The sequence below is a fragment of the Narcine bancroftii genome, chromosome 1 (assembly GCF_036971445.1).
Source record: "Narcine bancroftii isolate sNarBan1 chromosome 1, sNarBan1.hap1, whole genome shotgun sequence".
NCBI classification, from domain to species: domain Eukaryota; kingdom Metazoa; phylum Chordata; class Chondrichthyes; order Torpediniformes; family Narcinidae; genus Narcine; species Narcine bancroftii.
The window spans coordinates 66,129,006-66,141,756 of NC_091469.1; the positions used below are offsets into that span (position 1 = coordinate 66,129,006).

The window sequence follows — 12,751 nt, forward strand, 5'->3', positions numbered from 1 at the left end:
ACCATGGACGACAGACGTATATACGATCGGACATTGCCCAATCAGACGTTAAACGGCGCACACCTGTACTGCAAACACTCAACAGGTGAGGCAGCATCCAAATGAAGGTGGAATGAACTTTTCAGACAAAGACATTAATTTCAGCTGCCTCTCACTAACAATGGGCGAAAATCAGCAAAATTTCAAGATTTTTCATTGCAGCTTCCCTGAATGCGTTTCCAAGGATAAAACTGTCCAAAGGGAAAATAGGTGGCAATATGAAAAATTACAGATGTACAGGAGTAATGTTTGGCACGGGCCAAACATATTAACCATGTCTGTCTCTACAAATGTATAATCAGCACATTGTTGTCCTTCCTTTTTGAAATCCCTAGTTACCACCACTTTTACAAATTTCCACTGCATCTACATTTGTCTTTGAAATAATAGTGATGGAAACAGCTCATATTTTTTTTAACTTAATTAGATGCAACATGATGTTACGTATACATGCACCTCCATAAAATTTATACTCAATCTACTTTGCCTCAAGGGAAAACAACCTTTGGGAATGCAAATACTATAGTTAATCTTTTCTGCATCTTGTCTAGGAATTTCACAAACTTAACATATAATGACCAGACTATACACAATACTCCAATTGTGGGCCAAACTGTGTTTTAGAAAGTATTCTATCTTCAAGTATTTCTGTGTCAATTTGTAAAAAATAATATAGATAACTTAATTATTTAATTCTCTCAGCCAAATTTAATTTTCTTCTAATGCTAAGAATTTTTTTTTAAACAAATTCGGAGAAAAACACTGAAAGTACTCCTTTTCATTCCATCGACAATTTGCTTTCCTGCTTCATTGCCAGCACTCATCTTCAATTCCTGGTGACTTTATGAAAGCCCAACATGTGACAGTTAGAACAACTATTAATTGGACAGACATACCTGTGATTACTTTTCTTCTTCATCCTATTACCTGAGACACCAGGAAGACCTAAATAAAATGGAGAGCAATTACCTCCAATCAGAAATTCTCAAAACTTGAAGCACATTTACAAATGGTTCTACTCAGCAAGTGGGATCGACAACTTCCAACAACCTGTGACTAATTCTCTGCTTCACTCCCTTCTGGCCTCTTTCAATGACGTTCAAGACAAAACATGTGGTCGACACAAATCCATATGTAAATTGGAGAAGAATTGTCCAGGCATCCCAGATGCTGCTATGTGCAATGCATTGAAAACCCAAAATTAAAATTGTCAATGTGACACAACTTGCATGAAGTTCTCAGCTTTCCTTTTTTTTCATGCATAATGTTCCAAAACATGACATTGTACAATCCAATTTCTGATCTCACATCCCACTAATTCAGCACCTTAAAGGCTTCCAATTCCATTGCTGATTTCATCAATTTCAGAAAATTTACACAAGGCGCAGGTTAGAGCTGGGCTCAGAATAAGTAGGGCTTCTTTGACTTGCCAGGAAATATCTGGCAGCTCCTGTTGGTGTCGGTCATTTAAAAGCAAATTTAAATTTATTTATAAATTTACCTAGCAGTGGTCATTTGAAATACATGCAGTTTTTTTTTAATTTTAAATATTTAGTATTGTCAGTTTCTACACTTTCTTCTGTATTGAGTGGTTTCTTCTTCATCGAGGACAGACAATAGTTTGGGTGACTATTTTGGAAAATGTTCATGTTTAATCTGCAAACTTGACCCCAGCTTCTAGTTGCCATTTCTCTATTTCTCTCCCATTCAGTCGTCTGAGTCTTCACATTCTTACATAGTTCTGAAGTTCTATGCAAGCTTTAAGTACACCTCCTTTCCAATGAAGCATAATATACCCAGCTGGACTCAACACAAGAGTTAAATCATCTCAAATAGTGTCTGAAATATGACAATTTTCATTTAAAGTTCCAGCACTGTTTAATGATTTCTTCAATAATTTCAGATAAGCATTCTGCATATTCACCTCCTCTAAACTTTAATTACATGCACTCTCATCCCAATGTCAGATTCTCTATTGCCTTGCACTTTTTCGAAGTGTTTACCTCCCTTTTCTCTTTCTCTTTATTTTAAAAATATTTGTCTTCCAGGTGCCACCGTCATTATTGTGAAATATTAACTCTCCCTGGATGCCACATGGTTTCATAATATTTCCAACAATGTGTGCTTTTGTCAACATTAAACAGGACAAAAATGGTTATTGAACAAGAATTGTTTAAAAAAAAAAGCTTATCCTATGCCCAAGAAAGTAGATCTCTGGTCTATATCTTATTTTTCAAATAAGCATCAAATGGACAAAAGCAAATTCTTGCAGTACCCAATTACAGCAACTGATGGCAGTGTGTAAATAAACTGAACTGTGCCTCCAATAACTTAAGGGTGAATTTTCAAAAGGAATTAATTATTTCTCACTATCCCCTCTAATCCCACTATGTTCAAGTATAATACTATGAAGGACTGCACAATAATGAATCAACTTTACACGGGGGTAGCTCTCTTTATATCGTGTTACGAATCGTGCGTAATGAGCAGCAATATCCCCAACTACGCGCAGGTGTACTAGTGTGTGAGTACGTGTGTGTGCGTGCGTATATGTGCGCGTGTTATTCCCAAACCATTAAAGTTTAGGGCAAAATCTAGAAAGTTATTTCAAAGTTGTCTTTAAATTCAAGTGTTGAAGTTTAGGCCTTTGAAATTTGATACCCGGAAGAGTGGATTTGTAGCTGCAACAGACTCACAAATTCTCCTTGCGTTGCCTTTGAAGAAATGTCCATCCACACGAGTGGTCATAACACTCCTGTCCTTTTGTAGGCACGACTCAAACTGGGCGACCTCCACAAAGCTTCCAACACCCTGGCATACCAGTCTCTCCAAGTGACATTCACTGTTAGTCACACTCAAAATAAAACCATAGAATCATGTAACCGTTTACAGCGCAGTAACAGACCATGTCGGTCCTTCGAGTCTGCACCGGTTCACTAGAACTCCACTAGCTCAACCCTCCCGCTCCCTGCCCATAACCCTCAAACCCCCTCACCTCCATGTACACATCCAACCTTCTCTTAAATGACAGAAGGGATCCTGTCGCAACTATCTCTTTTGGAAGATCGTTCCATTCTGCCACCACTCGCTGAATGAAAAAGCATCCTCGAATATTTCCCCTAAAGTTTTGCCCCCTTACCCTTAATTCAAGCCCTCTTGTTCCAACCTCCCTTGCCCTCAGGGGAAAGTATCTGTTTACGTCTAGTCTATCTATTCCTTTCATAATTTTAAATACCTCTATCAAGTCCCCTCTCAGCCTTCTACATTCCAATGAATAAAGTCCCAGTCTCCTTAATCTCTCCCTGTAATCCAGATGCTGTAAGCCAGGCAACATCCTTGTAAATCTTCTCTGCACCCTCTCCACCTTATCTATATCCTTTCTATAATTTGGAGACCAGAACTGAGCACAATACTGCAAACCAGGCCTCACCAATGCCTTAAACAGCCGCAGCATCACTTCCCAGCTCCTATACTCTATACCAGGGGTGTCAAACTCAAATTCACGGAGGGCCAAAATTAAAAACTTGGACTAAGTCGAGGGCCGAACTAAATATTTATTGAAAATTTTCAACAACATCTGCATGTTTTCTCTTCTTTCAACATATGTAATGTTAAACTTTAGGATATAACTTTAGGAGGATAATGTTACAGGTCAGGAGTAGGTAGCTCAAGTTCACCCTTTGCTTGACCTGAGGGAAACATATTTGGTCCCTGTGGCGATGTAGTCAGCATTCACAGGCTGTGTCCATTTTGGCCTGCATCAGGACTCAGCATTTCCTGCTCACTCCTCAGGCTCTAGGCCTCTATTCACCCTCGACCCACCATCCCTCTACCTGACCAGTCCTTTACCCAACCTCTACTCGCCCCTCACTCCACTCGCTCTGCCTCTACCCACCCCATCCTATACACGCCCCTCTACTGCCTCTCCCCTCAACCTGTTCCTCCCTCTACCCGTCTCTCACCCTCTAATCACCCCTCCCCTACTCGCCCTGCCCCTCCCCTTTTACCTCTTCCCTATCCACCCCTCCTTCTACTCATCCCTCCCTCTAACTGCCCCTCGCACCATCATAACTTCCCCTGCCCATTACTCCTCACCTACACCCTCTGCCCACCCCTGCTTACCCACCCACTCAGGACCAGCGCGCTGCCGATCAGCCTTTGCGGACAGCCACCATCTCTCTCTTCACATGCAGAGCCGAACCAGCCGTCCCTGGGGTCCGCGTGGGTGCAAGCGCTGAAGGTCGTGGAGACCAGGAGAAGTGCGCTCGCGCTGTGGAAGGGCTGTCCGGTGCCAGTCGCGCGGGGCTCGCGCTGCCCGGGGGCCGTGCGCAGCCTGCCATGCCCGTTGCGCCGACAGGAAATCACAGGCGCTCGCCAATCCGCCGCACCGCTCGACAGGTGGGAGAAGTGACTGGTTGTGCGGAGAGCCTTCCAACTGGGTTGCCGGCTGATGACATCGACAGACTTCTCGTGTTACAATTTCTCGTGTTACAATGGGGAAGGATGTGCAATGAAGGGGGAGGATGGTGGGGGTGACATTACCAAAAAACAGCATCGGCTCTCGCTGCAGGGCGGGCCACCTTAATACATTTTTGAAATGATCTTGCGGGCCAAATATAATTATATCGCGGGCCAAATTTGGCCAGCGGGCCAGAGTTTGACATGTGTGCTCTATACTATGATTTATGAAGGCTAGCATACCATACGCCTTCTTAACCACCCTGTCTACGTGGGAGTCCACCTTAAATGAACTCTTTACCATAACCCCTAGGTCTCTCTGTTCCTCTGCATATCTCAATGCCCTCCCCTTAACTGCATATGTCCTATTCTGGTTATTTTTACTGAAATTCAGCATCGTGCACTTGTCGACATTGAATTCCATCTGCCATATTTCAGCCCACTCTTCCAAACAAACCACATCCTTCTGTAATCCAAGAAACCCTTCTTCACAATCCACCGCTCCTCCTATTTTCGTATCATCCGCATATTTGCTTACCCAGTTAACCACACCCTCCTCTAAATCATTGATATAAATGATAAACAAGGCACCAATCCCTGAGGAACCCCACTTGTCACAGGCCTCCAACTTGACAGACAGTTGTCCTCCATGACTCTTTGCTGTCTATCTTCCAGCCATCTCTGAACCCACGCCACAATCTCTCTACTAGTGACTGAACTTTCCTTATCAACCTTCCATGCGGAACCTTATCAAAAGCCTTACTAAAATCCAAATAGATCACATTAACCACCCGACCTTCATCAACTTTTTTTTGTCTCCTCCTCAAAAAACTCAACAAGGTTCATCAAACATGACTTTCCCTTTACAAACCCCTGCTGGGTGCCCCTAATCAATCCCTACCTATCCAGATATCTTTTCTTTCTTTGGCTTGGCTTCGCGGACGAAGATTTATGGAGGGGGTAAAAAGTCCACGTCAGCTGCAGGCTCGTTTGTGGCTGACAGTCCGATGCGGGACAGGCAGACACGATTGCAGCGGTTGCAAGGGAAAATTGGTTGGTTGGGGTTGGGTGTTGGGTAAGTCAAACTTACTGGCTGATAATTACTTGGCCTACACCTAATGCCTTTTTTAAACAACAGAACTACATTTGCAACCCTCCAGTCCCACGGTATCACACCTTCCTCAAGTGATCTTTGAAAAATCACTGTCAGTGCCCCTGCTATTTGCTCCCTGACCTCCCTTAAAGTCCTGGGAAAAATCCCATCTGGACCAGGAGACTTATCCACCTATATTGACCCTAGAAACTCTAAAACCCTCTCTTTACTGATCCCTATCCTCTCCATAACTAAGCCCTTTGCCTCACTTATCTCATATAGCTCAATGTCCCCTTCCCTTGTGAATATAGACGAGAAAAAATTGTTCAATATCTCTCCCATTTCATACGGTTCCTTACATGGCTCACCGGTCCCATCATCCAGTGGACCTACTCTATCCTTAACCCTCCTTTTACTGTTCACGTATCTGTAAAAACCCTTAGGATTCACCTTTGCCTTATTAGCTATGGACTGCTCATAACTTCTTTTTACCTTTCTAATTTCCCTCTTAAGGTTCTTCCCGCAATCTAAGTAACGATCATACATCTCCTCAATCCCGTTTTTTTTATATTTTGCATAGGTCTCCCTCTTGTCCCAAACCAACTTCTTAATTTTTCCAGAAAACCACGGCTCCCTCGAACCTCTGGTCTTCCCTTTCGGCCTGACTGGAACATAAAGATCCTGTACTCTCAAAATCTCACCCCTGAATGCCCTCCAAATTTCCTCTACATCCTTTCCGGCAAAAAGATCAGTCCACACAATTCTTGCAAATCCCTTCTCATTTCTCCAAATCTGGCCTTCCCCCACTGAAAGACCTTCAACCTCGTACCCGACCTATCTCTTTCCATCATTAAGCTAAAGCTAATGGGCCCATGATCACTGGATCTAAAGTTCTCTCCAACACTCACCTCCGTCACCTGCCCTATTTCATACCCAAACAACAGATCTAACACTGCTCCCCCTTAAGTGAGCATCTCAACATTTTGCTGCAAAAAGCAATCCTGAACACAATGCATAAATACTAAGCCATCCTGCCCTCTTACTGACTGCATTTCCCAATCTATGTTTGGAAAATTGAAATCCCCAACCAACACCACCCTATTTCTACTGCACTCTCACCTATTTTTTTGCACATTTGCTCTTCTAATTCCCTTTCCCCATTTGGAGGCCTATAATATACCCCTATAATAGTAACTTCATCGTTCTTATTTTTCAGTTCTACCCACACTACCTCCCTTCATGAGCCCTCCAGTCTTATCTTGCCTCAAGGACCGCTGTAATATCCTCCCTGAGAAGTAATGCCAACCTCCCCCTCTTACTCCACCAACTCTGTCACATCTAAAGCAGCGAAATCCTGGAATATTTAACTGCCAGTCACAACCCTCCTTCAAGCACGTCTCGCTAATGGCCACAACATCATAATGCCACGTGTCAAACCACACCTTTAGCTCAACCAACTTCCTTTGTACTACACTCCTCGCATTGAAGTACATCGCAGGGAACTCCTACATCCTACCTTCTGTCTATCCTCCTCTCTACCATTCTCACAGTTGTCACTACAACATATTTTTATTACTTCCTGCTGTTCCTCCCTCAAATTATTTAAATATGCCTCTCTCCCTCCTGTCCTGCCTAACTTGAAACCCTGTCCCCAACCATACTAGTTTAACCCGCCCGCCTCCCACCAACAGCCCTAGAAAGTTCCCTCACCAGGAGATTGGTCCCTCTGGGGTTTAGATGTAATCCATCATTATGGTATAGGTCCCATCTCCCTCAAAAAAGGTCCCAGTGGTCCAAGAACTTGAAACTCTGTCTTACTCCACCCCTTTAGCCACGTGTTTAACCTTCACCTGATTCTATTTATGCCCTCACTGTCACGTGGCACAGGAAGCAATCCAGAGATTACACCCTTAGCGGTCCTTCTTCTAAGCTCCCTACCAAACTCCCTATACTCATTCTGCAGGGCCACTTCCTCCTTCCTTCCAACGTTATTGGTACCAACATGTACCACGACCTCAGGCTCTTTACCCTCCGATTTTAGGATGTTCTGAACACACATAGTCACATCCTGGACAGATCCTGGCACCAGGGAGAAAAACCACCATCTGGTTTTCTTTATCACGTCCACAAAAACCTCTGTCAGTCCTCCTAACCATTGAATCCCCTATGACTATCGCCCTTTTCCTCTTTCTGAGGATTTCAGACTCAGGTGCTTTCACATGAACCTGACCCTTCCCTTTCCTCCTCCTAATGGTAACCCACTGCCCCTCCTCCCATGCCCCCGTGTGACTACCTACCTGTAGCTCTTGTCTACGATAGCCTTATTCTCCCTAACCAGAGAGAGGCCATCGAGCTGCTGCTCAAGTTCTTTGACCCGGTCCTTTAGGCCATACCTCTTGTCCATGATGGCTTCACTCTCCCTAACCAGAGAGAGGTCATCAAGCTGCAGCTCAAGTTCCCCTTAGACACTGCTGCTCAGCACACTTTGAGCATACGTGGATGTCTGGGAGACGTGAAGACTCCATGACTTCCCACACGTGACAATGAGAGCAGGAAACTGCCCTCACACTCATCCTGCCTCCTTCTCCTCACATATTAAATGTGAGTCTTACCTTTAGTCCAGCACGCTCGTCCTCAGCCTCTGCTTGCCGAAGCCTCAAGGACCCACTCCTTCACTGTGCCTCAAGGACACATTCCTTCACTGGGCCGCTCCTCACTGGCCGCTCCCTTATACTTACCCTCCTTTTATTGGCCCCTTGATCAATTAACCCCCTCACTCTCTCCAAGCTCTTCCTCCTCCATAGTTGCCCGAACTCCAGTCGTCACCTCCTCCGACTCACAGCCCAAACCAAGTAGGCCCAAGCCCCGGTAAGCCCTGGAATTTAATGGCTTACCTGCCCGTCACTCTCTCCAAGCCCTCCTCCTCCAGATAGTCGCCTGAACTCCAGTTACCACCTCTTCTGACTCACACCCCATCCCAAAAGACCCTCATGGCACAGGTAAATCCATCAAAAAGGTCCAGTATTCATAGAGCATACTCTGTTCTGAATTCCACAAATTGGCTGGTCACAAGAGATGCTTCAAAAAAAGTTTTCTCTTCAACCATCAGAATGGTTTTCCCTCTTTGCAAATGTATCAAACCGAGAACAGACTGTGACAAGCCTTCCCTCAGCTCTTCCAATGTATCAAATTGTCACTGGGCTATGACTTGTGTTGTGATGGTGCTTGTGTTAAATGTTAACTGTGACCATTCACTTCCTCCTGTCTATTACTATCCCTTACAGTTATAATCCCATTTTACTAAATAATGGGGTGGGAAGGAAACAATAATGCTGGGGTTTTGTTGGTGGCCTGGAATCACAAGTCAATGGGGAGATATGTGATTTGAAGGACGTGACTTCTGGCACCAGATGGGATAGTGAGTAGAGGAGACCCAACAAGGAGCCAATAGATAATTAACAAAAGGAAGTTAACTGAAGTGTTCAGTGTTCAATGATTTTTCAGAAGATCCACTTAAAATCCAGGTTTAGTACTCAATATCAGGTTCAGAACAACATGGGACAATTCCTACAGCCGATGATTACATTAAAACTGCATCACTATATCCATGTCAAACTTGGAAAATAACTCATCCACATAACTACGACAAGTAAGCACCTAGCTCAATTTCCAGATTGGTACTGCAAAATAACCTGGAGAGCTACATCACCAACTTTTCATTATTGAATTTCTATGCATTTCTTTTCTTCCCCCATTCAATTTCAATCATTCTTTCCATGCCATTTTTGACCAATTTTAGTACATTTAAATTTGATTTCCATACATTAAATACAACAACATTCAGAGAAATTATACAACAAAACTAGTCAAGTCACCTACCCACCAGGGCCTTAAATACTTGATTTTTACCCACACAAGGGAGCAATGGAGAGATCTGTCAACAATTTCAGGGCTAATCATTGTGCTTTTAAACATTATAGACAGTATGGGCCATAAGTATTAACCTACTCCACAAAGGCATTTAAACATATACATGGTTTGGAAAAGTTTAGAGGGACATGGGCCTGTGACAGAGTATTTAGAGGAGTTTTGGAAAGGATTATTAGAGCAGATTGTACACAAACATTTTAAAACATAGAATATTTGCAGGACTTTTGCAGAGTGCTTTTTGCAAAAATACATACTGTGGGTTATATCTAATATTTCCTTCCAGTAATTTCTAGGAACAACCACCTGATGAATCACTCCCCACTCTTCATTAGCAGGAATATCAAGAGGTCTCCATTTTCTCATCAATATTTCACCTTTCAAGTAATATCCACAAGCCATTTCTTTAATCTCCTGTTCAGTTACTGCGTTCTCCCTTAAGATAGCAAGATCTGCATCTATTTTCTGTTACTGAATTTTTGACAAAGAGAAATCCTCACTCTCACAATGACCTTGTTCTTTCAAAGTACTTCAGAAGTACTGGGCAAATCTCTATCAACTGGATTTTCTTAGTCACAGACCTAGTTACCGCACATGCAGGATATATCTCACCATCCTCTCTAACCACATCCTTACTAGGCCAATTTGTCAATCTCAAAACTTTATCCTCTCCCAAATCATTCCCCAACAAAAACGAGACACCCTGCATGGGTAACTTTGGAATTACTCCTACTACAAAAGGTTATTTGACTAATTCTGAATTTAGCACAACCTTGTAAAGCGATATTGACTCTACCTCACCTCCAACACCTTTAATCAAAGTTGTCTCTCCTGTGTCAGTCCTATGATCCAGAGTTAAAACACTTTCCAACATCAATGACTGAGCAGCCCCAGAAACTGGAACCCGTGGTTCTCCCTTTTTTGAGACAAAGCCCTCTGACACAAAAGGTCCATGACCTCCTTACCAGGTTTGGCACAGCTGCTCTCCTTAAATTCAACTGTTTGAATACATGCTTCTGGTAAAACCTCCTTTTCTCATTTCTTTTTCAATACTTGACAATTCGCAATCACATGACCAGAGTTCTTACAAAAATGACATACAAATGCAGACGTTTTGTCCTTTCCTACCTTTCCTTCATCTTTTAACATTTTCTCCAGACTTTATTTCAGGCATACTATCCTGCTCCATACTAACCTTATGAACAGGTTTATTAATCTGTTCCACATTAGCTCTCTGAACATGCTGACTATTCTAAAATGTACTTTTGTGAATCAGAGCAAATTCATCTGCTAATCTAGCCGCCTGTTGCCATGTCCCCAAGTCTCTCTCATCCAGGTATAATTTAATCTCCATTAGGTCACACCTTTTAATTTCTTCAATATTAATTCTCTCAATCTGTCAAAATCATTATTTATTCCTTTTGAGGCGCACCACTGGTCAAAACACACAGATTTCTTCAGAGCAAAATCCATATAAGGTTGATTCCATGTTTTCACCAAGCTCCTAAATTTTTGCCTATATGCTTCCAGAACTAACTCATAAGCTTTCAATACTGCTTGATTAACAGTATCATTAATGTGCCACTTGCTCTGCAGTCAAGTTACAGTATGCAATTTGTGCATTTCCTTTCAATACACTCTGAAACATTAGAGGCCACTTTTCTTTTAGCCATCTTGAGCTTCAGCAACCTTTTCAAAAAGCTGAAAATATGTATCTATATCTCCCTCATCAAAAGGAGAAACTAGATTTACCTCTCTACTAGCCAAAAACCACTCCCCAGGAGTTACAGCCTCAATTCACTTACTTTTCTCCATCTCCATTCTTAACTTCTCTAATTGAAACTCTGTCCCTTTCAGCTACCTCTAAATCATATTTCCTCTGTTTTTCAGCTTCCTCTGCCTCTTTATCCTGTTTCTCAGACTCCAACACTACTTTTTTTTCTTTCTTCTTCCATCCTCAATTTCTCCAATTCAAATTGCAATTCAAAAGATCTATTCTCTGAAAAATTTTCTAAGTCTTCCTCAACAAATTTTCCTTCACATATATTTCACTATAATCCTCTGTATTTGTACTTTCCTCATCCAATGCTTAACTTTAGTAATTTTCAGTGCCTTAGAAATAGCCATCGTTCCTCTTTTCTCTTGCTTTGCAGTTCTGCAGGTGATGGTTGTAACAAAAATGTATCAACATCCATTGCTGCTGTTTTTCCAGGCACCAGCTTTAAGTTAGCTTGCAAAAAAAAGCTTGCGAAAATTCCAGACACAATAGTTTTCAAAAAAAAACCCAAATCAACTAATAAATCATAAAACTGCAATGTTCAAATCCTAAAGGACGAGTCCCCATAAAATGTTACAGAGTCCAGAGGACCCCAAAACCAGCACCACAACACAGGGTTAAACAAAAGTAGTTTTTAATTATATCCGAACAAGAAAACAGAATTAAACTTTAACTTATTACTTAACCTACTTAATACCCCCTCTAATACTAAGTGCAGTTGTGTGCAATGTGTATTTTAAGATCAGAAAAGTTCTTTGGATCACAGTCCAATCTCACTGGTTGCAGGCAATTCTTCTACTGTGCACAGAAAATCAAATCAAATCAAATAGCTTTTTATTGTCATTGTACAAGTTATACAACGAGATTTATGTCAGCAGTACAAGGTTACCAATGCAGCGACACAACCACAGGCAGCACCACAGAAGTTAAATAAAAAATTTAATTTACAGTGCCATATATGCCCTTTATGTGAATGGAGGGGGAGTGTCGGCTGTATGTATAATAGATGTGGAGGACAGAGAGGGGAATTTGAGGATATGTGTGTTCAGTGTAGTGACAGTCTGGGGGAAAAAGCTGTTTCTGAGTCTGTTTGTTCTTGTCTTGATTGACCTGTAGCGTCTGCCAGAGGGTAGTAGGTCAAAGAGATGCAGGGCAGGGTGGGTGGGATCCTTTATTATTGCTTGTGCTCTACTGAGGCCACGAGAGGTGTTGAGATCCTTCAGGGAGGGTAGGGGACATCCAATTATCTTTTCTGCTGCCCTCACCACCCGTTGATGTCATTGCCACTCTTCTTCAGTGCAATGGGAGAACCATACTGTGCTGCAGTACAGCAGGATGGTGGAACTGTAGAAGGTAATCAGCAGCTTCTGACCCACCTTGCTCTTTTTGAGCATTCTCAGGAAGTACATGCGCCTCTGGGCCTTTTTGATGACTGCTGAAGTGTTTACAGTCCAGGA

At 42.5% G+C, this 12,751-nt stretch overlaps 2 protein-coding genes across 23 annotated transcripts in view; one reads left to right on the top strand and one right to left on the bottom strand.

Annotated features, from left to right (window-relative positions):
• The window catches only part of nxnl2 (nucleoredoxin like 2), a 57,888-nt gene that overhangs the window by 41,258 nt on the left and 3,879 nt on the right, over window positions 1-12,751 (top strand). The gene's annotated exons all lie outside the window — the stretch shown is intronic.
• The window catches only part of LOC138759033 (spindlin-Z), a 138,127-nt gene that overhangs the window by 11,801 nt on the left and 113,575 nt on the right, over window positions 1-12,751 (bottom strand). For all 22 annotated transcript variants that reach the window (XR_011354623.1, XM_069928891.1, XM_069928847.1 and 19 more), the window contains one exon: window positions 936-984. Coding sequence is in view for 21 of the 22 variants with exons in the window: in XM_069928847.1 (XP_069784948.1) it covers window positions 936-984 (49 nt within the window). In the remaining variant the exon portion in view is untranslated. The remainder of the gene's footprint in view (window positions 1-935; window positions 985-12,751) is intronic.